At 28.9% G+C, this 26,305-nt stretch overlaps 2 protein-coding genes across 2 annotated transcripts; one reads left to right on the plus strand and one right to left on the minus strand.

The window, feature by feature from the left end:
• The first annotated feature begins 4,294 nt into the window (after positions 1 to 4,294).
• LOC113551128 (negative elongation factor A-like) lies at positions 4,295 to 7,544 on the plus strand. Its single transcript, XM_026953172.1, has 11 exons — positions 4,295 to 4,445; positions 4,513 to 4,747; positions 4,810 to 4,993; positions 5,076 to 5,161; positions 5,687 to 5,852; positions 5,924 to 6,103; positions 6,165 to 6,389; positions 6,696 to 6,766; positions 6,930 to 7,031; positions 7,104 to 7,203; positions 7,270 to 7,544. Exons 2-11 carry the CDS (start codon positions 4,538 to 4,540, stop codon positions 7,515 to 7,517), a joined length of 1,572 nt encoding a protein of 523 aa, XP_026808973.1. The 5' UTR covers positions 4,295 to 4,445; positions 4,513 to 4,537; the 3' UTR covers positions 7,518 to 7,544.
• A 144-nt stretch (positions 7,545 to 7,688) lies between these two features.
• LOC113551127 (tyrocidine synthase 3) lies at positions 7,689 to 25,352 on the minus strand. The gene is made up of 17 exons (XM_026953171.1): positions 25,137 to 25,352; positions 19,242 to 19,385; positions 18,489 to 18,770; positions 17,875 to 18,048; positions 15,208 to 15,440; positions 14,367 to 14,465; positions 13,532 to 13,739; positions 12,982 to 13,149; positions 12,598 to 12,806; positions 11,874 to 11,975; positions 11,684 to 11,768; positions 11,033 to 11,248; positions 9,579 to 9,735; positions 8,492 to 8,617; positions 8,270 to 8,410; positions 8,024 to 8,207; positions 7,689 to 7,916 (listed from the first exon to the last, which is right to left on the minus strand). Exons 2-17 carry the CDS (start codon positions 19,372 to 19,374, stop codon positions 7,776 to 7,778), a joined length of 2,658 nt encoding a protein of 885 aa, XP_026808972.1. The 5' UTR covers positions 19,375 to 19,385; positions 25,137 to 25,352; the 3' UTR covers positions 7,689 to 7,775.
• Positions 25,353 to 26,305: the final 953 nt, after the last annotated feature.

A 26,305-nucleotide genomic window follows, 5' to 3' on the forward strand; every position in this document is an offset into this window, starting at 1 on the left:
CCAAAGAATAGTAAATTATTTTCAAGCATGTGTCTAATTTAATGTAATATAATCCTATTGAATATTGTTTAATGTATTATGGCTATAGTTTTTCAACAACATTTAATTTACTAAAATGTCCTTACTTTTCTGGAAATTTGTTTAAACTGCACAATTAATTAATAATTAGTATAATTTTTACTCATAACAAAGTCTTTAAATGATGTAACTTTCCAAATTATTTATTGTTATTTTTACTATATTCTCTACTGCTACGTTAAACTTTTTTAAGAATATAAAAGTTTTGTGTATATTCTCTGTATTCTTTATTCCTGTCCTTTTTTTTTTTTTTTTAATTCTTTAATATTATTAATTTATTTTTTCTGTGATATTAAATACTGAAAAATTATATCATAACCACTTAGTATTTTAAACTTAAAAATAAGATTTATGGTTCAAACACAAATAATAACTTAAAGGAGGTATGCAATAAACAATTATAACCTTAATTAAGTGTATCTAATTTCTTTGTAATTTATTTTGCAATAAATAAGTGTATGAAATGTTAAAAAAATATGTAAGTTACTTATAATAACTAATGATTATATGATATTATGAGAAATACATACTAGTATAGTAGAATTTGGATTTGGTTCAAGTCCGCGCATGGTCACACGTATTCATATCTATGATATACACGTAGATTTTATCTATTCTATAACCTGTCCTTATATTTTCATTATTCATTAAGTAACATTATTTTTGAATTATGTAACGGCGTTACGCGTCTATTTATATTGAAGTACTATGCACAAACTTAATATTTATAATGTATTATTATTTATTAATGTATAAAATGTACACATTAATGTTATATCGAGTATAGGAAAAATGGATATGGGTTTTTATAGGTATGAATTTGAATTAATAGACAAGGTTAGGTTAACAATAAAAAGTAACTTTTTTATTTACTCCATATTTACCTAATTACTTACCTACATATTTTACCTTAAAATTATGATTTCATAATTATTTCCTTATTTCTTATTATTGTTTCCTAACTATTTGTGCCTACTTAGGTAACGATTATTTAAACTTTTATTATTTATTAATTTTATCAATTATAATATTTAGTATATTATATTGCGAATTGGCTGCTTATAAGTCATAATGAATATAGCTTACAGGTGACATGATAATGCATATGTATCATAATATTAATAAGATTTAATTATTAAGTATTAAATTTAATTATACATTAATATTCACATATTTCCACTTACAAGAGTTCACTAAAATAATATAAATTATGAGCAGAAATTTAATTATAATTATTTATAAAAATAACTATAATACAAATAAATAAAATATTTTTAAAAGATATACTCATGATTCATTATTAGATTCATTATAAATTTGATGTGTTGTATTAATATTTTGTTTTTAATATTTCATTATTTTAAAAATACTTAAACGTTAGTTCAGCCAACGGTTAAAATAATAAGAATGATAATAAAAAGCTTTTAAGTAGATAACCGTTTTGCTGTACAGTATAGATGTCGAGAAACACTTCGTCATTGAGTAGGTCAATCGTCAATGTAATGTAATGAATATTGTTAGTTGTTACTTCATGTTCAAAATGGTGCCGATGATTTGATATTTTACAATAGAGTATAACACGTTTTGAATGTTTTGATTAGTTTCAATTACATCTTTTAGCGAACGGAATTATTGCGATGAATTAAAATAGATATAATTAGCGAAAACCTAGAACCATTAATTAAATATATTTAATCAATGCTAGGACACTGCAGTAATGTACCTATTTTGCCTATACTATACGCCAGACAACACCACTTCGTGTTTGCATTTTAAGTATTTAAACATTGTAAACTGTAAAGTAAACAATATATTATTTATATTAATATTTTATCAGTTCTTATAATGATTTTTATTAGCGTAGTTTATAAATGATATATATAAAGTACTTTATAAGACTTGTGTTCATTTCAATATGGAACATTACAGTATAGTTACAATCGTATATCTCGCCAGGTCGTCATTTTACTATCCACATTGATATACTTACTTTTGCGATACAAATCGATTTGTTCATCCGTACACTTTAGTTGTTAATCTCGTCGTGTTATGGCTAACTTATTAACTACATTATATTACTACGGTAAATATATATTTTAAAACAGAAATACCTACACAATATTTTTTGTTTGACGTTCTAAATAATTCCAATAATACAACAGAATACAGATAACATTCAAACAATAACAGATAGGTAACATTAAAATATGAGTTATTTTCATAATTTATTATTACATTACCTACTTTATTTTAATTTTAAAATAATTCTATAATTACTTTAGTCGCACAATTGCACTAGTAACTAGTGTACTACTCAAATGGTTGTCATTAGCTCATGGTTATATTTAATATTTTACGGTTCAAGAATTCGAGTATCTACAAACTTTTGCTATGATTTTTTGTTTAGATTTAAAAATTAACTTATAAATAAATACTTTATACTACTAACGTCTTAAATAGATATTAGTTTTTTATATTATATATTTTCAATTACCAATTAAAAATAATAGCTTTATGAATATATTTGCTGCAGTGTTTACTTACTGATAATATCTGCCCTCAATATTTTTTAGAAACAATGGTGATGTTTGTAGTAAATTTACAACCCTTTTTCAGGGAAATTATATGTTTGCAAACGTATTTAACCCTAACATGACATGACACTACGAAATGGGTGAATAAAAAAATATTAAAACGTTGTAATGTTGTAATGTTGTAACGTATTCAACCATTTTTTTTTTTTATTGAATATTTAATAGTTATTATTATTAATTAATTAGTGTATCATTATTAGTAATTATTTACATAGGTATAGCTAAAATATTGCAGATTTTGCTATTTCTATAAGCTAATGGACTACTTTGTATGATTCAATTTGGAATGCGATCAAATACTAAAATAGAAAGATTACTAAGATCAGATCACGTAGTTCTATAAAAAATCATAATATGATTTATCCACAGACCTTAGATTCAGTATAGTTCATTGTAAATTATAATTTATTTTTACCTTTTGTTTTATATGTGCAAACATAAGCATAACAATATCTTCTTCCTCGTATGAATGATGTTGGTGTATTAGGAGAAGCTGCTGCATTCTGTTGACTAATAAAGGGATAAACAAAATATCTCTACACCCTGAAAACAACGTGGATTTTTACTTATACCTATAATTAAAGGACGTTTTTTATTTGCTCTTGTCATGATTACGGCGGCATCTCACATCATCGTCTATAAAAATTCGTAAGACACACAAAAACACGCTCAGACGCAGATGCTCATTCAGTTTTCACTCTAAATTAAAATATTATTTCAATATATTTTCTTGTATTTTTATCTTTCAACACATCAACCAATTCAATATTTAATAAGATAATTCCGAAGTTCAAATTCTACAAAGTGTAAGGTGACACTTGAAAACTCTCGTACTTATCCCCGTATTATGAGTATCATTTAAGTAATAATATTATAGCACCCCTTCCATCATAATGCCGAGTCAGATACGCTTCTGATAGGATAGGACTAATAGGTACATATTATAATGTATTGGGTATATATGTATATATTATTATAATGCGTATGAACTATGAATGCATGATAAGACATTTTATACATCAGATAATGGCGACTGGCGCAGACTGTTCATTATAACGCATTGTCGCGACACAGCGTCAGAATTTCAATATTAACAAAAAGAAAAATAGCGGGAACGTCAGGCACACGATAAGCAGATCGCTGTAAATAATATTTAGGAGGGGAAAATTATTAAATGCCTCCGAAACCGCCGAAACCGGTGTGCATTACACACAATACTACAATAAATTATAGTACAATACACATATTTTATATTGTGACACATGATATTAATGTAATATTATAATCTTAAACGTAGACGGTTGAATGTCAAAAAACGACAGAAAATATAAAATATGCATTCTACACTTCTTCGTACACTGATATGTACATTTGTACACGTACACAAGTTTTTTATTGTTCTATGCTCGCAGTTTTCAATTTGTTGAGAAATAAATATATTACACATTATACAACTAACTCAATTTGTTCGAATACATTCTAAAGGTATAATATTCATTGCATGTTCAATAATATTGTTATAGCTTACGGTGTCTTTTTAAGAACTCTCTAGTTTGGCTGCTTGGCAACACTGTAATCATTCAAGAGATAAAATATGTTGAGAATGATAAAATGATATAATTTTCGTGCAATTTTTTTTCATTTTAAAAAGTAAATAAATAATAATGGTTTATTTTTGTTTAAAGTTACCTAAATCGTACTAATGTGTAGTTTTTCCAACTGTCCTGCTACCAAAATTTTTTCCATTGATGACGTGTTGTAGTAAAATCGTTTGTAAGTGTATTTACCGTTATTAGTTTTCTAGAATTTCAATTGATTTTTGTTTTTTGTTTGTACACAGTTTTACAGAATTCTATTAAAAGATAATGGCAAGTGTCAGGGACAGCGACATATCATTATGGTTGCACAATAAATTGGGCACCACCAGTGACACATGGATTAGTGGCTCGATATGTACACAATTGACGTCCGATGTGTTGCGCAATATAAAAGATTGCTTCCCCGATTTACAGACCCAAGTAAAACTCAAACTGTTACTATCATTTTTTCATATTCCAAGAAGAAATATTGCAGAAGTATTGGTTTATTGGTTGTGTATTATGTGATTTTTTTTAAACAATGTTTGTTTTATATATAGTGGCGAACAGAGCTCGAAGAGATCTTAGAAGTCGCATGTGTAGATAGTGAACAGTGGGTATCTATGTTAGCCGAAATGATGAAAACATTCCCATCGACCGGCAGTCTCAATGTAACAGAATTTTTTCACAATGAAGACAATAACAGAATATTCAATGATTTAATTACAGATTTAAAAAAATTAGGTATGCATTTATACAATTCATCTTTGATTTAAATTTAAAAGCAAGTTATGATATTTATGTTACACATTTTATGTTTCTGTAGTACGAAAAAATATGGATTACACAATGTTGCCTTTAGAATGTCTTTATTTGAACAAAAATGCTCTAATTAATGTTGTAGGCCAACCGGTAAGTTATCGTAAATACAAATTATTAAATCAATGTTACTTCAATTTAGCATTTAACTATCAAATGGCATTATTATTAAGATAGTTGTCATTTATCAGTGTTATTAATACAATTGGTGTTACACAATTTATTTTATAATTTTAATGTGTCATTAATATTAATTAAGAGACCAACAGTGACATAATTTTACACTATTTAGTAAGATGCTAACCTATAATTAATGTAAAAAAATAGGTTACATTGCTGGCTAATTTTTTTACATACTATGAGTAGGTTGTAGATATTAAAAGTATATCAATTGCATAAAAAAATGATGCTATTGCCTGAAATCATAGTTAATGCCTACACTATAAGTTTTTACTCTTCACAACTGTATTCAATTATTTTTTTATAAATATTTTTCAAAACATATTTCTCCAGTTACTTGCTAAAATTATTTTTGCTTGCACCGTTAAATCAATTTCAATTTTTTGAGTATTTATATCTTTTGATTAATTATGAATTGTATTTTTTTTTTGGCTGTAGCCTACTGCAATAAAACATTTTAATTTGAAAAGAAAACCTAAAGCAGCGGCTATTAAAGCTGAACTTTTACAAAAAGCTGCCGATGCTGCTAATCATATTAAGAAGCATGCAGCTCCCACTGTTCCAGTACGATCGAGAGGCATGCCTCGTAAAATGACTGATACAAGTAATTTTTTATTAGTCTATAGCTATAGGCTTATCAATATTATTATTACTAAATATTTATTATATTTATAGCTCCTTTAAAAGGCATACCAAGCCGCTCAATACCTAGTGGTGGATTCCGTTCTAATCCTATAAATAGCACTATGGCAACTCCCGCTAGACCAGGAGTGCGTAAAGACTGTGGTATTAAAATATTAGAAATAACTGAGCAACCTATAGGTTATGCTCAAGCTAAAAAGCGTAAGAAGGCTGGTAAGTTATTTTGTTAATTCAATTTTATTAAAGTTAATTAATAATTTATGGCTTCTTTCAGAAATGGAAGAAAATAAACGTCTTTTGGAAGCTAACAATGTATCGACTTCTGGAACAACTTGTCAGCCAATTACTAAAACTGAAGTTACATCTACAACACCAGACTATGCTGCTGGCTTAGCTCCTCTAAACCCACCAACTCCAGCACCATCTACACCTCAGCATGTACCTAGTTATATAGCGCCTGCTACGCCTATACCAGCAGAACCTATAAATGAGCCTGCAAGTATGTATAACTAATAAAAATAATAATAACTTTATTTTTAAAGTATTTTTTTTTTTTATTTCATGATAAGTTATATTGAAATTCAAAGCATATTAAATAAACAAAATACTCTTTTTTTATTTTATTAATATTCAGATAGTTATCAAAATAACTAATCTTACTAAACTATCTCTAATCAAACTACCTAAATAGTTCGATAATATTAACTTATAATTTTTCTTTTGATGAATTTTAATTATTTTAAAATAAGTTAATAGTTTTTTATTTTATGTATAAGATATTACTTTTTTATTTAATAATTTTTAGGTGTTTCAAGTGCTACTCAACCAGAAGCTGAATCTCCACCTACTGCCCCTGCTGCATCAAAAGTTATTCATGTAAGCAGTAAACATTTTTCTTAATGGATTTTATTTATATTTGCAATTCATTAAATACATTTTAACCTTGCACAATTTTTAGATATATATTTTATAGATTGTGAACAAAGCACATAATTTTTTGATTTAAAAAAAATGTAATTTGTTTTTTATATAATTTTAGTCACCTATGGTACAAATGCAAGTGCGCTCACAAACTGCCCAAGTCGGAGTATCTACAACAACTACTTCAAATACTGCTGCTCCAACACAGCTTTCTCTAACGGTACACTTAAATTTTTTATCAAAAGTTTAACATTGTTAATTTATTTCTATTTTAATCAAATTTTTTATACAGAGGAGTCAAATGGAAGAAGCACAGGACATGTTTAGAAATGCTAATAAAGTAACTCGTCCTGAAAAAGCATTAATATTAGGGTTTATGGCAGGGAGTCGAGGTAATTAAAATTAAATTCTAAAAGAAATATGTTTACATTTTTTCATTGCATTATTTGTTAATTTAGATAACCCATGCCCTCAATTGGGCAGTCTAGTAACTGTTAAATTGAGTGAAGATCATGAGACTGTATTGCAAAATGACCACACCTTAGTTAACATGCTAGTTGAAACACACTTCCAAATGAATTATAATACAGGCGAATGGAAAAGAATAAAAAAATATATTGAGTTGGAAAGAACAAGTATGCCAGTAGCCAGCAGTCAACTTGCTGCATTAGCAGCTGCCGCCACTGCATTGCAAAATCAATCCTGACCTCACAATTTATGTCGACTGCTCCAAATTGACTTGATTGTTTTTAGCTGCTTATTGTTAATTAATTTAAAAAAATACCATTTTTCCATCGTACAAAAAAGACATTTGTTTGTATCAAACAGTAAGTTTACATAATGTTTATTGAATGAGATGACATTTTTTTTTTTTTATACATAACAATCCTAAAATCTACAAACGAATAAATACATTACAAGACTAATGAACGTTAAAAATAAATACACCCTAATTTTTTAACCTTTATTGTATAACTTTCCAACAACATATTGCTCTCTGGTCGTCTGGAGCTTCTCCAAATATTTTGTTACCATCAGGTGTTACATAATTATTAATCTGGTAATCATGAAGTATTTTATAACCAAATACGTTGGCTCCAAGTTGCTAAAAAAAAAAATAATGTATATATATATATATACATAATAAATAAATAATTTTAAAATGTATTTTTCCTATTTAATAAATATATATTATCCTCCTTTCAATCTCACTTGTGTTAAAGGATTAGTGTTTGTTGTGAATATGCCTTCAAATCCATTGGTTTTTCCCAACCGTAAGACTTCTTGTTCCATGTATGTTATGACTTCAACATTGGTTGGTGCGTCTAGGTTTTTGTCCGTGCCCATCATAAAACTATGCAATATACTGCCTTTAGTTTTAGGCAGATGATCTCTCCTGTTCAACGAAAATAGCATTATAGTAGGAGTATAATAAATTATAATTTATCAGAAAAATACCTTATGGGACCTTCGAGGAATTCGAGGAACTCAAAAATCATTGTTAAACGACCGTTAAACTCTATGTCAGGTTCGTCTAGAGCATCGAAATTTAACGCTGCTCCTATTAATTTATTGGACTCTTTGGATTGCACTACAAAACTATATAAATATACACATCGTTTTCGTTATTGCGTAATTATAAAGACTTTGGATGTATTAAAAATATTGAGTTTCATTTACCTCAAATTTTTTTCCAGCAGTGGCTCCCATAGTAATTCAAGAACTTCGGTGTACTCGCTGTAGGGCACCTTTGACACGATCCAGCTTTCGAGATCTGCTTTTTCGTAGAAACTGCCTGCAATTATCCTGCAAAGAATGAGTACATATAAGTTACCTATACAAGTATTCAATTTTTACTTCCCTTAGACTTATCGTTTATATTCAGTAGAATCCGCTTAATTTGGACAAATTGGCATAGTTTTGAACGAATGTATTTAGGCAATTTAAATTCGTTTATTGGTGGCAAACTATCGGTTATAAGGGACAAAGATTAAAGTGCCCAACTAGATATTATATAACCTATAAAGGTACCTACATCCAATTTTCTTATCGAAACTGTAGTTAGGTATCTAATTTTTATATGGCTCAATTATATTTTATATATGTATGTAATAATTTTATTTTTATTAATTAATTCTTTTTCTCCTACTATCGCGTACCTACTTCATTGATCAGCTGAAATTAATTTCATGCATAATGGAAACGAAAATAACTCAAAAACTTCGTTAGACATTTGTGTAAACTTTGACCATAAGCAAAGTTTTAATAAATTACAACAAAGCAAAATGGACGATTTTTTGCAGCTAAACAAAGTATGAGTTAACTATGAAGTGTGTAGGTATGTATTTTGTAAATAAAGTTATTGTGTATATGCACTTAAATAGTTTCGATTTATTAGTTATTATACCTAGTTAATAGAGACATTGGGGACAAATAGGTTCCTGCCTAATGTAGATAATAACCCAATCAAGCGGATTCTACTATACATAAATGGAATGCTGTACGTTGGTATAACTTGGAAACGGATCGACTGATTGGAATATTTAAAAAAAAAAAAAAACATTCGTAATAGTCCGAATATGGTTTTTACAGAAAAATAAACTATAAAATTAAGTTATTCGGAAAATTTGGTAAAAACTGAAAATGGTTTTTTGAATGAAATTTTTGTGTAAGTGTATGACTGCCCATAAAAAAATACCTAATTAATTAAATATTATAATAAGTATAATGTAATACATATTACATATTTTTCTTGGTATTTTCTTACTTGATCACATCATTTTTGTGCTTAGGTTCGAGCATTTGTCTGGTATATTTGTCAGAGAGCCATTCTTCGTCGTTACAACATGCCTTTCGTTTACCACTAAATCTCATTTTGTTAATAACAATACCAAACTTGGGCGCTGTTATAAAATCACTGACGGCTATAAAAAATAAACACGCAGATATTAGTAATGCCGGTAAATATTTTCACTGTTTGAATTGCATTAAATATTTAGATATCAACATTTCTTGTAAAGTTTTATCCTATAATTACTATATCATGTAAGTATGCTAGGTTTCTGGTTTGATGTAGGTACTCGTATATAAAATACTATATACCTATTACATGTAATACAAATAGTTTAATAACCAAATGTTGATGTTATGTGTTTAAACTTAGTCAAATAAAGAGGAAATATCTTATAGAATACCATGTCATGATATTTATAGAAACTTAAAAATAATTTAACAAAAAACCTGTTATAAGGGATAATACTTAGTTATTACCATAAAGTAGGTGCGTACTTCACATTAACACGTTAGGTCGGTGCATAAAAAAAGGAACTGATTAAGATTGAAGTTATTAATAACAAAATAAAAGAGTTTTATATATAAGTAGGTAACTTAATTATAAAATTAACTCATAATTTTTAACTTAATTTTAAGTCTTCAATAGCCTAGACTATATCAGATTTTCTAATTTTTCTATGAACATATAGGTACTTATATCACACGTTTCTTAAATTATTTATTACATAATATTATAAACTAACTTCTTGGGAATCCGAACAAACCAGTAGAAATTTTAAGCGCGAACTGGACGTTTAAAAATTATAGTTAAGTTTGTTCCAACACGTGGTCAAATTATCTTAGGATTAACAGGAGCATGCGCAGTAGAGTCGCACAATAAGTCCAGAAACGTAAACTCAAACTGTCTAACTGTGGTTCCAACGATAAATACTTCATAAGAATTGGTTTCTGACAGTTAAGACGATCCACAGAGTAGGATGGGGAATTAGGAACATGGAGTTAATGAGTAATCCACAGTCCGAAACGCGTTCTAATATACTGATAATATACGCCCAGAGTATATGATCTGTCTACAGTCTACGTTAACGCATGTGTAGTAAATCAATTATGGATCAGTTCAAGTAGTTCAACTATGACCTTACTAGCCCCAAATTTTGTGTTAGAATAAACTTAATTTAAAATCATCAGGTGTCTGGTGTCTCAATTGTGTGACTTATTTTCAAGTGTTCTTTTTTTGTTTTTCAGATCCTACTTATAGATTATTATAAATAAAAAAAATGTATTGTACGTTACTTCTACAATTGTATAAATTGAAATTTTTCAATAATAAAGATAATCTTTAATAAAATAAAAATATTTTAACTATGTAAATATTTATTGAAATTAAATCAATAAATATTATATTAACCAACTGCGTGATGCACTCACCTATAAAATATCCTAGGTCGGCTAGTTTACTTATGGTGTAAATGGCGTTCAATGAGTTGCCACCGAGTGCGAAAAAGTTTGCGGCCGGCGAGATGTGTGACCGCAGCGAACTTCCTAGCACGCTGGATACGGTCTCGAACAGGTATTTAGCAGTTTCCATTTGGCTCGCATCGACGTCAGTGTAGTCAATTTTCGATTCTTTGCAAATGTCCGACACTGCACATTCAAAATATTTTATAAATTAATAAAAACTCTAAACAATCACAATAATTATAAATATACATAATATTATACAGGTCTACTACAGTGACGTATTTACTGTTACGCGAGTATGTGTGGTAGATGGGTATCTGGGTATATAGATACTTTTATCCACTGCAGTAGGATTTTCGAACAAATTTATGTTAATTCAACGCCTTAATGTACTTACGGGCTTACGGCCGCAATCATAAAAATTAATTTTTTAATTTATCAATTTATTAAAAATTGAATAATGTCATCTTTTTCATAGAATTTATATTCTTTATTTACTTTTATTGTTACTATATTTTTAAAGGCCTATAAAACCTAAGTACCTACCTCCACAAACCCCATTACAATATAGCCGTAAAAATTAAACTCAACAGTTGTCTTAGTGTCTTATACTCTTACCAGATATTTCAGAGTATTGGCGCAATAATGTCTGTCTGTCGATTTTTCCGTTCACGAGATACGGCATGGATTCGATTGAAACCACCTAAATCAACAACGTGCAAGTAATTTAGATACAGTTATTAAAACTTTAATGTCGCTGACGTTGGTATCATGTGCGTCAACAACATTTTCCATGATAGGCACGTACTTGTGGCAAAGCGTATTCCGGCAGTGTGTTTTTCAGTCGATCTTCTACGTCCGTGGCCGTCATTTTGGTATTACTATCGAACACGACGAACGCCAACAAAGCCTATACATAAAATAAATAAAATGATTACCTTCGCATCATCGTTATTGATCGCCTTGAAGATCATTTTACGTTTTATTATACTATTACAGTGTCGTGTATACATTATACTAAATTAATTTACGACAAACTAACAACGAATAGGTAATAGGTATTATACATTTATCTTTACAAGTGTATTTATATAGTATTTCATTTTAATCGAAGTCTTACAAGCTATACAACTCAAAAATTATATACCTATTATAAACAGATTTCGTTGTCATTTTGTAATGTTAGTGCAGATTAATGGTTATAAAATAAAATTGTATATCTGTGAAATGATATTACCCATTCATAATATTATATAATTTGCATTATTACATATAAATATATAATCAATTTATTAGAAGTTAAAACTATAAATCATAAATCTACGCTGCAGAATGCAGATGATAAGTGTTGTCCATTCATAAAACAAACAGAACACTAGAAGTCATTCAAAACTTTTTTGAGACAACAGATAATATTGATAAAAAGATATAAAATTTGAAAAATTAAATCAGGATCTTGATTTTTTTTTTAGCTTATATTAGATTAGAAATATAAGAGTTAAATTAACTCAATATTCATATAGTTAATATACCTGTTCTGTTTCGCCAGGTTTGTAGCATTGTACGGTCAATTTGTCGATTCCCGAGTCCTGCAGCTGATGAATGGCCGTTTCGACTTCATTCAAATCGACTCGATGTCCTCTGACTTTGATTTGTGAATCGGTTCTGCCCTCATACAACAGCACGCCATTTACTACTTTCCCATAGTCTCCTGTCTGGTACATACGCTCCATGCCCAAGCCTAAGTCATGTGGACATAACGTTTTCTGTTATGACGATGAGTTTGTATAATTATAGTTAAATATAATATTATATTCTTTATATTATAATACATTGTTTTAGTCAATGTTTTGTTTGGATATTTAGGATAAATATTATTTTGAAAAGTACATTTCATGAAGATATCAGTATATTACCTTGGTCGTATGGATGACAGTTTTTTACGAATCGGTGTGGGTCACGGTTGTTGACATAACCGCTGGCCAAGTTTGCTCCGGCCACGTACAACTCACCCAAACATCCGGGTTCCACTATCTGGCCTTTATTGTTCAATAAATATAGAGTCGTATTGTCTACGGGAATACCTTTAATACGACGATATTAATTATATAGTTGAATAGAAAGGTTAATATAAATTATTTTGGTGATTATAGTGCGATATTTGCGTATTTGTCCACATTTAAAAACTTTTTATGTTAAGGATTCTTCTATACATTTAAATTTTAAGTAGCTATTGGTTATTAGTTTATATTTAATAAAATAATATGTAAAACTAAATGTAAATTAATTTAATTTAAGAAGTGCTGGTGTGTAAACTATATTATGCATTGTACTATTATATTATTTTCTAATAGGTGAGCATGAATGTAAGAACAATAATAAATATAGTGAGACTTGGACTACGTTGTTTTTAAGTGCCCATACCCCATAGTTAATGTAATGTTTGTATAGTGAATAATGACTTACCAATGGGAATTTTGTCACCAAAACACAAATCTTTGAATGACTTTATGGCATAGTATGACACGTCTGCCATGATTTCCGTGCTTCCATAAAAGTTACATAGCGTATGACCAGAAAAAGTGTCCAAAAATTGTTTGGCTAATGATACTGGTAGAGGTTCTCCGCTACACACCCACAACTTCAAACTTGATAGAATTCCCCGTTCGTCATTCTTAAACGAAAAGATTTATGTCTTAATGAATGGACTGTATAGTATGTAATTATTAGTTATTTTCAGCTTCCTACAGCAATGGTAAATATATTATTATTTTAGTTATTTTTCATTGAAAAATAATTATAGATGGATATATTTTTTGATTTTGATGCAGTTATGTAGTTAAAAAATAACATTGATCATTGTAACAATTATACTATATGATGTAAAAAGTTTTAATAGCATTAAAATAATAGAAGATAGACGAAGAAGATATTTGAATTTAGCATCCACTTGGATACTAAAAGTGGTAATTTTCTAATAAAAATAAGTAATTTTTGTGATTGGTTTAACTGAAAAAAAAAATAATAAAATTATCTATAGTGACTAGTGACAACTGATAAGTGATAGGTCATAATAAAAGTTTAATAATAGTTATAATAGTTTAGAGTTATAATACAATTTTAGCTAGATGAACTTTGTAAGTTATGATTAAGTTTTGATTTGTTTCGAAGCAGTTAATCCTTTTGTTAAATGAAAAATTTGGTATGGAGAAATGATATGTTTTTATTATGAAATAAATTAAAAAGAAAATCAATCATAAATTTACGTTCTACAAAAAAACTTTACCACAATAATACTTACTTGATTTGTCATAGAAGATTGTTGTTCGTTGTTGTTAGAAATTCCCAAGTATAATAATATGGCACGTAATAGTGATGGTACCAATACTAAACGTTCAATCTAAAAACCAAGATGTTTTTGTTATAAATGAATATATTGGTGTTCTATGAATAATTAACTATGGAAGTGAGAAGGATTTTTATTTGAAAAATAAGTGAATATATAGTGTTAAAAAGATAAAATGTATATTAAGTGAGAATGGTAATAGAATTCTGTATAATATTGAAGAATATACGACGGAAAACTTATCCCATTATTGAAAATTATTTTCCATATAAGGTATGTCTCGTAATAATTAATTTACAAGCCGTATTTATATTTTATAAACGCCATATCAATATAAACATAAGACTAAAGTGAAAACGTTTGCGCCATGTAAATCTTGTAAAATCAAAAGCTGAAATATATTTTAGACTTATAACCTATGCTAAATATTGAAGTATTTATATATAATATTAATTATTATAGCTACCAGTACCAGATAAAATTACTTGCGATCAAAATATGTATAATTATATACTTTCCTGTTAAAATAAGATATGAAAAAAAAAAAAATTCAATACCTAACCGTTATGACGTTATACCTACTTGTTATATTTATCAAAATTCATTATGAACAGATTTATATTAATAACCTATAATATTACTTGTGTATGGTTATTTCGATCATGATAATATTGTAGTGGGTAGTACTATGGATGATTTATGATTTGTTTTAATCTAAATTTCTTATCGCCTACGTTCATAATTTTTCATTGTCCCTATCGACTGCTATATGTATACACCATGTGTTTTATTTTACCTTGTTTTCGTGAAGTATATTGATCAACCGTTCTGGATCTTTGGTGATGGCCTTGGGAATTACCATCAGGCATCTAGGTGCGTCATGTAACAATGGAGCCCAAATTTCTGCCACCGAATCCACGAATGTCAACGAAGTCTTGAAAACGCACATATGTTCTGTATCACTGTAAGGGAACCGGTTCCATTGCCAGTTCAATCGATTGAAAATTACACAATGCGGAAGTCTCACGCCTGTAATATTATGCATTTCATGTTAATATGTTTTCAGTTGTTTAAATAATTTAAGATATATGCATACACATACATGTATAAATAAGGTATAAAACTAGTTGGGTTGGATTTTTAAACACGAATATAGGTACGTACTATGATACCGGACAATGCTCTTTAAAACGTTGAATTAATTTCAACCATAAATTACGATATCATCATATACTATATATCTAACCTTTAATTGAATATAATTTTCACATTGAATTAATTTTAATATGAATTTGTATGTGATATAAATAATACACAAGGTGCTTCACAAAATATGCTCACCTTAATTTTTAGATATAATATTTTATAACATTACAAGACCATTTCTAAATATTAAAAAATTTAAGGATTTAAAAATATGAACTCTGAGTAATCTAAAAGTTCCGAAAATAGGAATTTAAAAAAATGCATTTTTAATAAAAAAAAGTACGATTATTGAACATTACAATTTTTATAAGTATCGATATCACTTAAAAACAATAATATTATCAGAAAAATAATTTAAATAAACTAAGTATTGGAGATATAATATATATATTACAATCTATTATATTTATTATTCATATCAGAATAGTAAGTGAAAAGTGAACTGGAATACTGGAGGAATTTCGATTTGAATATGATGTATTAAGTTTTTGTTTTCTTAATGAGTTCTAAAAATGCCTATTTCATAATATTTTTAGTGAAAAATACAACTACTTCCTCTATTCACTGCAGCAGGATCTCCTTAAAATATAAATTGTATTAATTTAGTATATATTTCCTTTTAAATTTAAATTAAATGTATATGTTACTATTACAATATATAACTGGATAAATATATTAGCTTTTAACGAACATTAATTAATAATTTAACGTTAATAGAAAATCATAATAATTTATTGGGTGTGTACCATTCACATATTGTATACAGTATTTAGGTAAACAATATATTAAATGCATCTAATTAAATTCAATTAGTGTAACCTGTAAGGTATATGCGTAATAAAAATATTATACCTATATTATCTTATTAAAAACATATTTTTGTAGGAAGTAAAAAAATAAATTATTATTTGCTGAACAAAAATATTGTCTTATGTCGAAACCAGTTTGATTTATTGTTATATTATATTACTAATAATAATATTCATAATAATTTGTGTTACTAAGCAGATAAACTTGGATAAGAAAAAAAGAAAAGAAAAAATTATGTTATACACACGATTATAAAACTCAAAATAATGGTAAATGTATCCTTGAAATTCATAAATCCTACATAATAAAATGAATATTAATAATTTTAATAGCCGTGGAGAATGTTAGCGTAGAATATTAGAGTGTAATATTACAATAATATTATTTTAGATATTTCATCAAACAGGCAAACAGCTATTATAGTTTATTAACATGTACTTAGTTTGCCTATTCAAGACGCCGTCTGATAAATTATATCGACAAAATATTATATGCCTATTTTAGAAAATGTATAATAAATAATAATCATTCTACATTATAATCAATTTGTCGTAGTACCTCCACTGGGAGGCTTCTACAGCCTATCTAATCTGCCTTTTTATTTTTATTTATTTTAACTTATTTACCATCGATTGTTCTTTTTGTAACAGATTGAATAAAAAAACTTATGAACCAAAATAAAAAAAAAAATAATAATCAATAATAATCAATGATATAAATGGTATCAATGGTAAGTTTAAAAATATATCTGTCGATATTTATAATTAATATATACATAATATTTTATGTTTTAAATTTCATATTTTTTTGAATAAATTATAATTTTAATCAATAAAAATTCAAATTTCTTTTTACAGTATTTACGACCTTGATGAATGTAAATAAATAAATATTTACTTAGATTTAACATAATTTAATATATTTAGAGTTTAATAGCAACACTATTAAATTTTTTTTTAGTTATGAAGTTAGAATAATTGTGTTAATTTTTTATCCATTAATAATTGATAATTATTCACATAATAACATTCACCTATATTTCGCTAACAAATTTTATGTTTTTTATTTATAATTTGCATCATTCTTTGATTAATATGCACAGATTTTGTAAGTAATGTTTGATTTGTAAGGTCCATAATAATTGTAAGTACTATTTTTCGAAAAGATGGATACACCTTCAGGCAATATTGCTCAGATAACTGGTTTACATTTTGAAAAATGATCTATATGAGTAAAATATATGAGAATTATTATTCTTAATATTCTTTGTATGTAAAACCGTTGGTATTTTTAGACTCTAGAAGGATTAAAAAATTAATTGTACCGATTACCGAAAGATTTTATATGAAAAATTACATATACAAATAATACATTTTGAAACCCGATGACCTTGAAGTGTCGAAATTTGTATGGAAGGCGGCCCTTAACCTATTGGAAATCTCGTTACCTTTAGGCGTTCCTGTGCTGCCACTCGTGTAAATTATTGTTGCTGGTCTTCTACCATCAACGTAGCCTACTAGTGTTTCACGGTCCTCTAAGTTGGATGCGGAAAGCGTAATAGACTGGCTCTTCAATTGTTTAAGGCTGTATACGATGTGAGATTTGTTGCCATAAACTTCGGCTGCATAATAAAAGATTTAAGTTAATAAAGCACAAGTCAATAAATGTATATAATATGAGCTAAGAAATAATGTCAAAAAAACAAAACCACGTTAATGGTTTTAATATATGAGTATAATTCATAAGATAAAAATACAAATTTAAATTAATATTTTACTGCCAAACCGAATTCGATACGATCAATTATGAAATATTATATGATATATAACTAAAATATCAATCACATATACCAAATAGCATACGACGTATGATAGTTTAATGTACCTATCCGATGCACATACATTAATAATTATTCCCAATTATTGTGATAATTCAAAGGTGGTAATAATGAATAATGATCGATAGTAATACGTTTTAACTTATATTCTGTACACATATACTAGAATGGTTTATTATACATAATACATACGTACATACAAGTATTATGTGTACATAGATTACCTTCTGGTGTACAGGTGATCACTAAACATGGCTTAGCCTCGTCAATTACGTGTTGGATCCGGTGTCGTGGCGCTGCTACGTCGAATGGCAAATAAGCGGCTCCAGCTTTCCAAATGGCCAACAGGGTAGCAATTAGTCCGTCACCCGGAGGAAGTTGAACGGCCACTACAAAGTCGTCGTCGTTGTTTTTAGGGCCAGCACGTGCGATGATTCCTCTGGCCAATTGATTAGATATGGCATTTAGTTCCGTGAAGTTAAGCCGTACGGAAGGTTGTCCAAGTTCTAAAAACAAAAGCCTCGTTAAGACATAATAGATTATGACGCATTTTATTACATAATGTAATACATTTTAAAAACAAATATACAAAAATGTAGAATCGCGATGTTTAATACGAACGTTGTGTCGTAGTGAATTATTAAAACTTTATAACTATTTACAATTTGAATATAATAATACTATTGTCGTCCTCGTCCACATTCAAAAAACAATATCACAATTTTGAGCATATTCTGCTCATTACTATCAGAAATTGTTTCTAAATTATGTTTTATGAGTTGTCCATATACGGCATATACTTATATATTTGCTACGTTTTCTTCTTTTACCGATTTCTAAAAGTCACATGCAAATTTTAAATAGGCACTCTCATTAAACCTTTAAAATGCAAATATTGTTAAAATTCCAGTAAGTATGAGAGCGCTATTTTACTGTATTTAAAATCAATATATTAAAACAAATCGCCATGTACATACCTCCGTGCATTACAGCCATGTGTTCTGGATAAACTTTTTCGTTCCGTTCGAACAATCTATGCAGTTGGATGTCATTGTTTATCGGGACAGACGGTCCTTGGAGGATCGAAGATGCTACCGAGTAAACGCCCATTTCTACGTGTGCTGAAATAACCGGTAAGACAATCCGATAAGTTCGTATAATATATGAAATATATCAATAAACCATATGCGAGATTATAGCAAGTTGATCGAATTTAAAGTTAATATATATATCGCAAAATATTTTTCAGGACGATACTCGTTGTATATTAGTGTGTTTAACCACGAAGAATGATCGGAATTTAAGTCTTGAGTTCAAACCGAATGAGTATATTTGACCAATCTGACCGTGCATCTGGTAGACAAAGAAGAGGGGTCGTTTACATGGCCAGAGGATTATTCAACTAACATAGTATATTTGTATTTGATTGCGTTTTTGTGTCATGGCTTTTTATCTCACACAAATATATTTTTATTATTTTACATTCACTAAGCAGGTTACTGACATTATATTATACGTTTTTTATCATATTGTTTTATTATCGACAATAATTAGTCTTAATTTCAGCCTCGAAAAATATTGTTGTATACACTTAATACGAAAACGTATGTTTCTTAATAAAGAATTACACGAACGTCGCAGATATGTCAACGGGAGAATATTAAGGTGCAATTGCAATATATTATAATTATTATATATTGTTACATCCCCGCGGGAGATTTAAAGTAAAAACATTGTTCGTGCAAAGATAATATTTTGTATTATACGCGCGTAAATCACATTACAGACAAACATAGTGGGTGCCATTCAAGTTTCTCGACGATTCGTATATAGGTACTATTAATAATCGTCTTCAAAGTTCAATAATAGTACCTTACACAAAGCAATGTGGTTCGTCATGCAAAATCCTATATTGCAATTGTTCAAATCAAAGGATCGTTAACGTGACGGTGCGCAAATTCGAGACGATAACAATTCAATAATGGCGTACGTCCTTCGCAAAAAATTGAACACAACGCTCAAGTGCAATATTATTATAACAATGCGTATACAAGCCGATCTGAAACGATTCTCGAGCGTCTTGATGTACCTACATTTTAAGAATAATATAATATAGTCATCAATCATGATATTTGTATCCACACAGCACGGTGGCGGTCAATGAATCATTCGGCCGCACATATATACTTCCGTGGAACTTATACATACTATATTATCGTCTACTGGTAAACACATTAATTCACTCAGAGTAGGCGTTATTTCATTGTGATGCCACGATGGTTGTGATATATCAGATATTGTATGGGACTTCCGTGGGGACGAAAAGTATTAAACGATTAAATTTGCACGTACGTATTCGTAACGAAATGTGCAGCGGTGAACCCAAGGTTGTGTTTAGAATCGTTGCTTCTCCGCAGGCACACAAATTATGTCATCCTTAAGTATGTAATTATTTATAAAGATCCTTCGAAATTTCTTGAAAATTGTTTATATTTTATTTATTTTTGTAATTGATTAATTAATCAATGCTATTTAAAAATTAAAATTTTTTTTTTAACAATTATTTTACCTCTCTCGAAACATGTAATTAGTGTTTGTCCATTCATTATTATTTCTTAAATACGACACTATAATAATATAACGAATTAATCGTTAATGTCTTATTAACATTTTCGGGACTATTTTTCGCATTATTTACCGGGTGAAAGCCTTTTTTCATATTTTTTTTCGCTCGAACGTCCTTACGTCTAATGGAAACTATATGAGTGTGCGGTCATGCGCGTGGCACACATTCAAAAATCGCCGAGTCGCGTAGCAGTTATTATGAAATAGGTAAATGACCTTGAACTGTGGAAACCGTCTCACGGCTTACTACACTAACAACACTTTGTTATATATATTTATATATAATATAAACGACATCCACATAATATTATTCTCTTTAATCTCCCCAAAAAATCAACAAAAATACATAAATGCATATATTATTATTAACTTAGTATATGCGCAATGACGCGTTTACACTCGTAAAAAATCAAGTACGTCCACCAAACAAGTACAAGGTAATTTTCCCTGAACCGTTAGGTAGCTGAAATCTAAGGGGTGGGTGTGAACTTGATGTTCAACGATGTTTAGCTGTTATAATTTATTATGTGTAATAGGTATAATCGAGTTGTGTGAGTATGTGACGTAGGTATTAAAAGTTTAGTTTAATCTTTAATTCCCGTCATGCATTAGAATAACAACGATCTAAAATATGTAAGCGTTGTAACTTCTTACACCGAATTTGCGATAAATCGGACGTAATAGATAGGTACTTATTTAATAAGAAATAACTATAGAAATTTAACTATGATATAGATACATATCACGATTCACGAGGTACGAATTATACAGTCACTATTGTTAATAAAAAATCCTAAAAAGAAAAATCTTAATTTCGCAAAACTACATTTATCGTGTTTGAACCCTTCTTTACATAATTTGACACGACAACGTCTTCACGGGAGCGCATAGACATCGTCTCTTTATTTTATATAGGTAATATTTCTAACGATAATCGCCAAGTGGTTAAAAAGTTCTATTTGAAAATAGCCGGACAAAAATTCCGTGTACATATTTTGAGTCTGACAAAGAGTACATTACTACAAATTTTTTAATACGCAAAATTAAAACATAGTTTAAGCTTAATGTTTATAAGTTACCATAATATATCAATAACAACATATGCACGAACATAATAAAAAGAAAATCGTAAAGAAAACAATACAATATAAATAATAATAATAATAATAATAAGCTACGTATTGTGTGTGTGTGTGTGTGTGTGTGTGTGTGTGTGTGTGTGTGTGTGTGTGTGTCGATGCGTGTGCGTCATGTGGTCGTGCAATTTCATAACAGATCGAATGACTATATTATACTTTATTATAATAATAATAATATTATATTATATACTATGAAATATTAACACATATCATATTTTATATACTTTGTAGGTATACGACTTGTCGTCGTCACCTAACTTTTGCTGTCGCCGTTGCATTCTATACGATTTGGAAATTTGTGCAAAACAATATAATAATGATAATTTAATCACAACCGCCATCTCAATGCCAACCACGTATAAGATATAGACTCGTAATCGTACGACTTGGCAGCACGTTGACACCGCGCGCCGTCCCATTAGAAGTAATAACTTCTAAGGCCGCGTCGCGTTGCGTGCGTGACCCACTAGAAGTAGATGCCTACCTATCTGCGAGTAAATATATATTATTATAATACGAATAAGTATGCGTAAAATGTACGATTGCCCATAAGTGCAGACTCCCTCGGGATCTGTGCAAATTCAACGAATCAAGCCGTATTTTATTATGAGGATGTCATCATTAGTGCACTTTATTTGTTTTCTCTTTATTTGACCATCATAGCGAAATCGCGTCCAATAGAATCGAACTCGTATTGTTCGCTATAGTTTTGGAGTTAATCGATCTATTATAAATCTTAAAATCAAGAATATTATCTATCTGGGTTCTCACTCTGGCTTTTTTACGATAGTTTAATTTTAAAGCGAGTATGGACATTTTTAAATTGTAGCATTTAACATAATCATATATATTAAAATTCGCATAAAAATTAAATTCCATTAATACATTAAATTATGCTCTCTTCAGTCTTCAAAAATTGTATTATAGTGATGGCATACGCGGTACGTATACACGCGTGTAATACCGAGGTACTGCTGCAGGCCTGTGCGTCGGAATGGTGATTTTCAATATGATATCGTGGAATTACCAGCTTGTAATGACGGTGAAAGCAATATCGTTAGTATCGTATCGTACTCGACGTTACTGTATTATGAAAGAAGAATTAAAACGCGATTTGAGATCATTAATCGACGCGGTCCGTTAGTCGTTTATAAACTATAATAATAATAATATATCGTTAGTCTGTTAATGATGTGTCGACTGTGTGTTAATATATAATAATATAATACGGTAATCGTTTAGGATATTGTGATAAATGCTATTTCTATTTGTGTAATTGGTAATAGTGTATTGAGTATAAATGTATCCTTTAAATATACGCGCACGTATATTTAGTTCAATATTATTGGTCTGCCGGCGGAAGACGAAAACGGTCAATTTCGGGCGATAGCCTTCGGGCGGGCCCAGCCACCGCATAAATCACCGGTCTTACAACAATACCGATATTGATTTTAATTAAATAACGAAGACCACGGTGTCGGTAGTAGGTATACTTTCCAAGTCCTTGTATCACGCGAAGTAGTGGACTCGTCAAACCACAAAAAAAAAAAATTATCACCAACCAGATATACATGATAAAGTACGTTACGCGCGTGGATCATCAAATCTAATACGACGTATCGAAGGCATTAATTATACCGAGAACAAAAGTCGATTGGACGTTAATTAATTATCGTTTATACATAATGATTTTTTGATATTCCTTGTTTCGTTTTTGTTCAACGATCATTGTAGAGCATATCTGACAATAGTAATATAGTAAATAGGTAATATAATTATAACTGTTTATACTTAAAGAATTTTCCTACGCATTACATATATGAATACTCGGTAAAATAATTTATACAAAATTATCATGAGCAAAACTTTTAGTAAATTTGGACACGAAAAAAGTTGAAAGTATCTATATTTTTATAATCGCTTATATATTATGATTAGAATTTATACAGCTATTATTAATAATTAGTAATAATTAGTGTATAACAATAATATTAATAACATTATTCTTTGGTTGTTTAGAAACGTAAATATTCTACAATCTTTCTAAAAATGTTGTATCTAATAATTCTTGTTGAAAAAATTATTATTTGTATATGAACTTGACTAACCAATTACATGTTATGTGTTGTTAGATTGTCGTAAAAAACGTGCCGATTGACATATAATTGCACTTTATAGTTGATATTATATATAATAATTTGAATACTTTACTGTCGATTACAATAACATAATGTAATACGAATACAATTTATACAATTGTATTTATTACTCGATAATTATAAACAAAAAAATAATGAGTATTGTTATTGTTTTTGTTCAAAAATTAGTGTGTTTGACTATTGCCTATTGGGATCAATTGTTTCAGATTTAAAAAGGATGATAACCCATACACCTGTGTATACTGTTTTGTAACTTTTTAAAGCTGGCTATAGTATTTGAATATTAATACAACACTGTACCAATCTATATTTTTTTTTACACATCCCCTTGCTTAGTTGTTATAACAGTGTTAATTTTTGATTTTCTTATGGTTATGTGTGATATTCTTTTTAAATTGTCTTCTTAATTATTTTATCTTTATTATAAGATTGTTAAAGGTAATATTTAGTTAAAATAATAGAAAAAATTGTGACCATCTCCATTACTCTAGAGGTTAGGTTTGAAATTTAAATTATTACGATTAAATGGTTTATCAGCAATTATTATAGTGTTAAGGTGATGAGATTTGTGTTGTAGGTGTATTATATGATTTTCTTAACTAAATTATATCTCTGAAAATTGAAAATTTACATTGTACGTTGGTATTTTAAAAATCAAGGAGAATAAAATTAAAACATTTATGATAATTGTCTGTAATATAATGTATGGAATAACGATGTAATAAAATATATAAATAAGAGGTTAGACAATTCAGGAACGGGGAAAATACAATAAGAAGCAGTGAATACAGCATATAGTGAACACAAGTATATTATATATACAATACACACACATATATATGTATATATAGCATGTGTCATTTACATATTACAATGTAAAATAATATGTTTTTGATCTTATGATTTTATGATAGTTATATGAACCGATTGGTGCACTGTGAACACTTACTGTTTTTCAAGTGAACGCTGTTGGTTTCGGATAGACTGGTTTCACGATACAATTATAATAAAATGTTGAAAACAATTGTACTTTTAAAATCGCAACAACAAAAAATGATCGATTTATATTTATTTATGCGTGCGTGTATATATATATACTATATGTTTATAAATGTGTGTGTAATAAATAAAAACAACCCGGAACGATTTCAGCACCCGCGCCGACGTTAAATGTACCAATGGCCATACGATTGTTTTTCAATGACCTTTTTATACGGTCCCCTCTCATGTGCTATATGTATTTTTTCGTCCGGCAAGCTCTCTAGCTATCGCCGGAGAGAATCTCCATCTCTCCATCGTGTCAACATTGCATCGTAGTCATCGCACCATTAATAATTAGTGGCTGTTGCATCTGATGGCCCCCCCGTCGTCGGGTGTTTCTATGCCATCTGCTCTATCTCTACATATATTATATATAACGTGCAATAATAATATTAATATTAATATGACTTTTATTATTATTGGTAGGTACAAGGTCGACGGCGTGCAGTAGTACAAATGATATTATAAACGAGTTTCTTTTGGTCAACACGATCTTATACTATGGTTTGACCAAGCAGACGGACGTTTGCACTTCTGCAGTACAAGAGAGGTCCCTATAAAAAACATCGTCGACTTTATTTATACATGGCGGTGAGGTGTTATAAACACTATACTACTGACTATATAAACTGTATAATGAGGTGGTGATACGACAGTTGCAGGAACTTTTTACCACTTGAAATAAAAATCGTTGGCTTCCTGGCTGTGGAATATCTGCAGGTAGAATATATTACATAAAATTCATATTATACGATTTTTTTCTTATCGTATTATGATATATGCATATGATATGCATACGTTTGTGAATATCTCAAAGAAAAAACCCTGTTCACATAATCCAATTACGTCTAAAAGATATCCAATGACCATGCTAGTATGCATGCATAACTGGGCGTATATTATATACTCGTATATTCCATAGTAATTTAATTTGTATTAACTATTTAGCTATTATTTTAAACTAAAGAAATTATTTTATGAATTTGATCATTTTAAGTACGTATATACTCATGTCGTTTATTAATATCTGTACACTTTTGTGACTTACCGTGATTAAGATGTTTGAGTGCATTCGTG

The sequence above is a fragment of the Rhopalosiphum maidis genome, chromosome 2, assembly GCF_003676215.2.
Source record: "Rhopalosiphum maidis isolate BTI-1 chromosome 2, ASM367621v3, whole genome shotgun sequence".
Lineage (NCBI taxonomy): Eukaryota > Metazoa > Arthropoda > Insecta > Hemiptera > Aphididae > Rhopalosiphum > Rhopalosiphum maidis.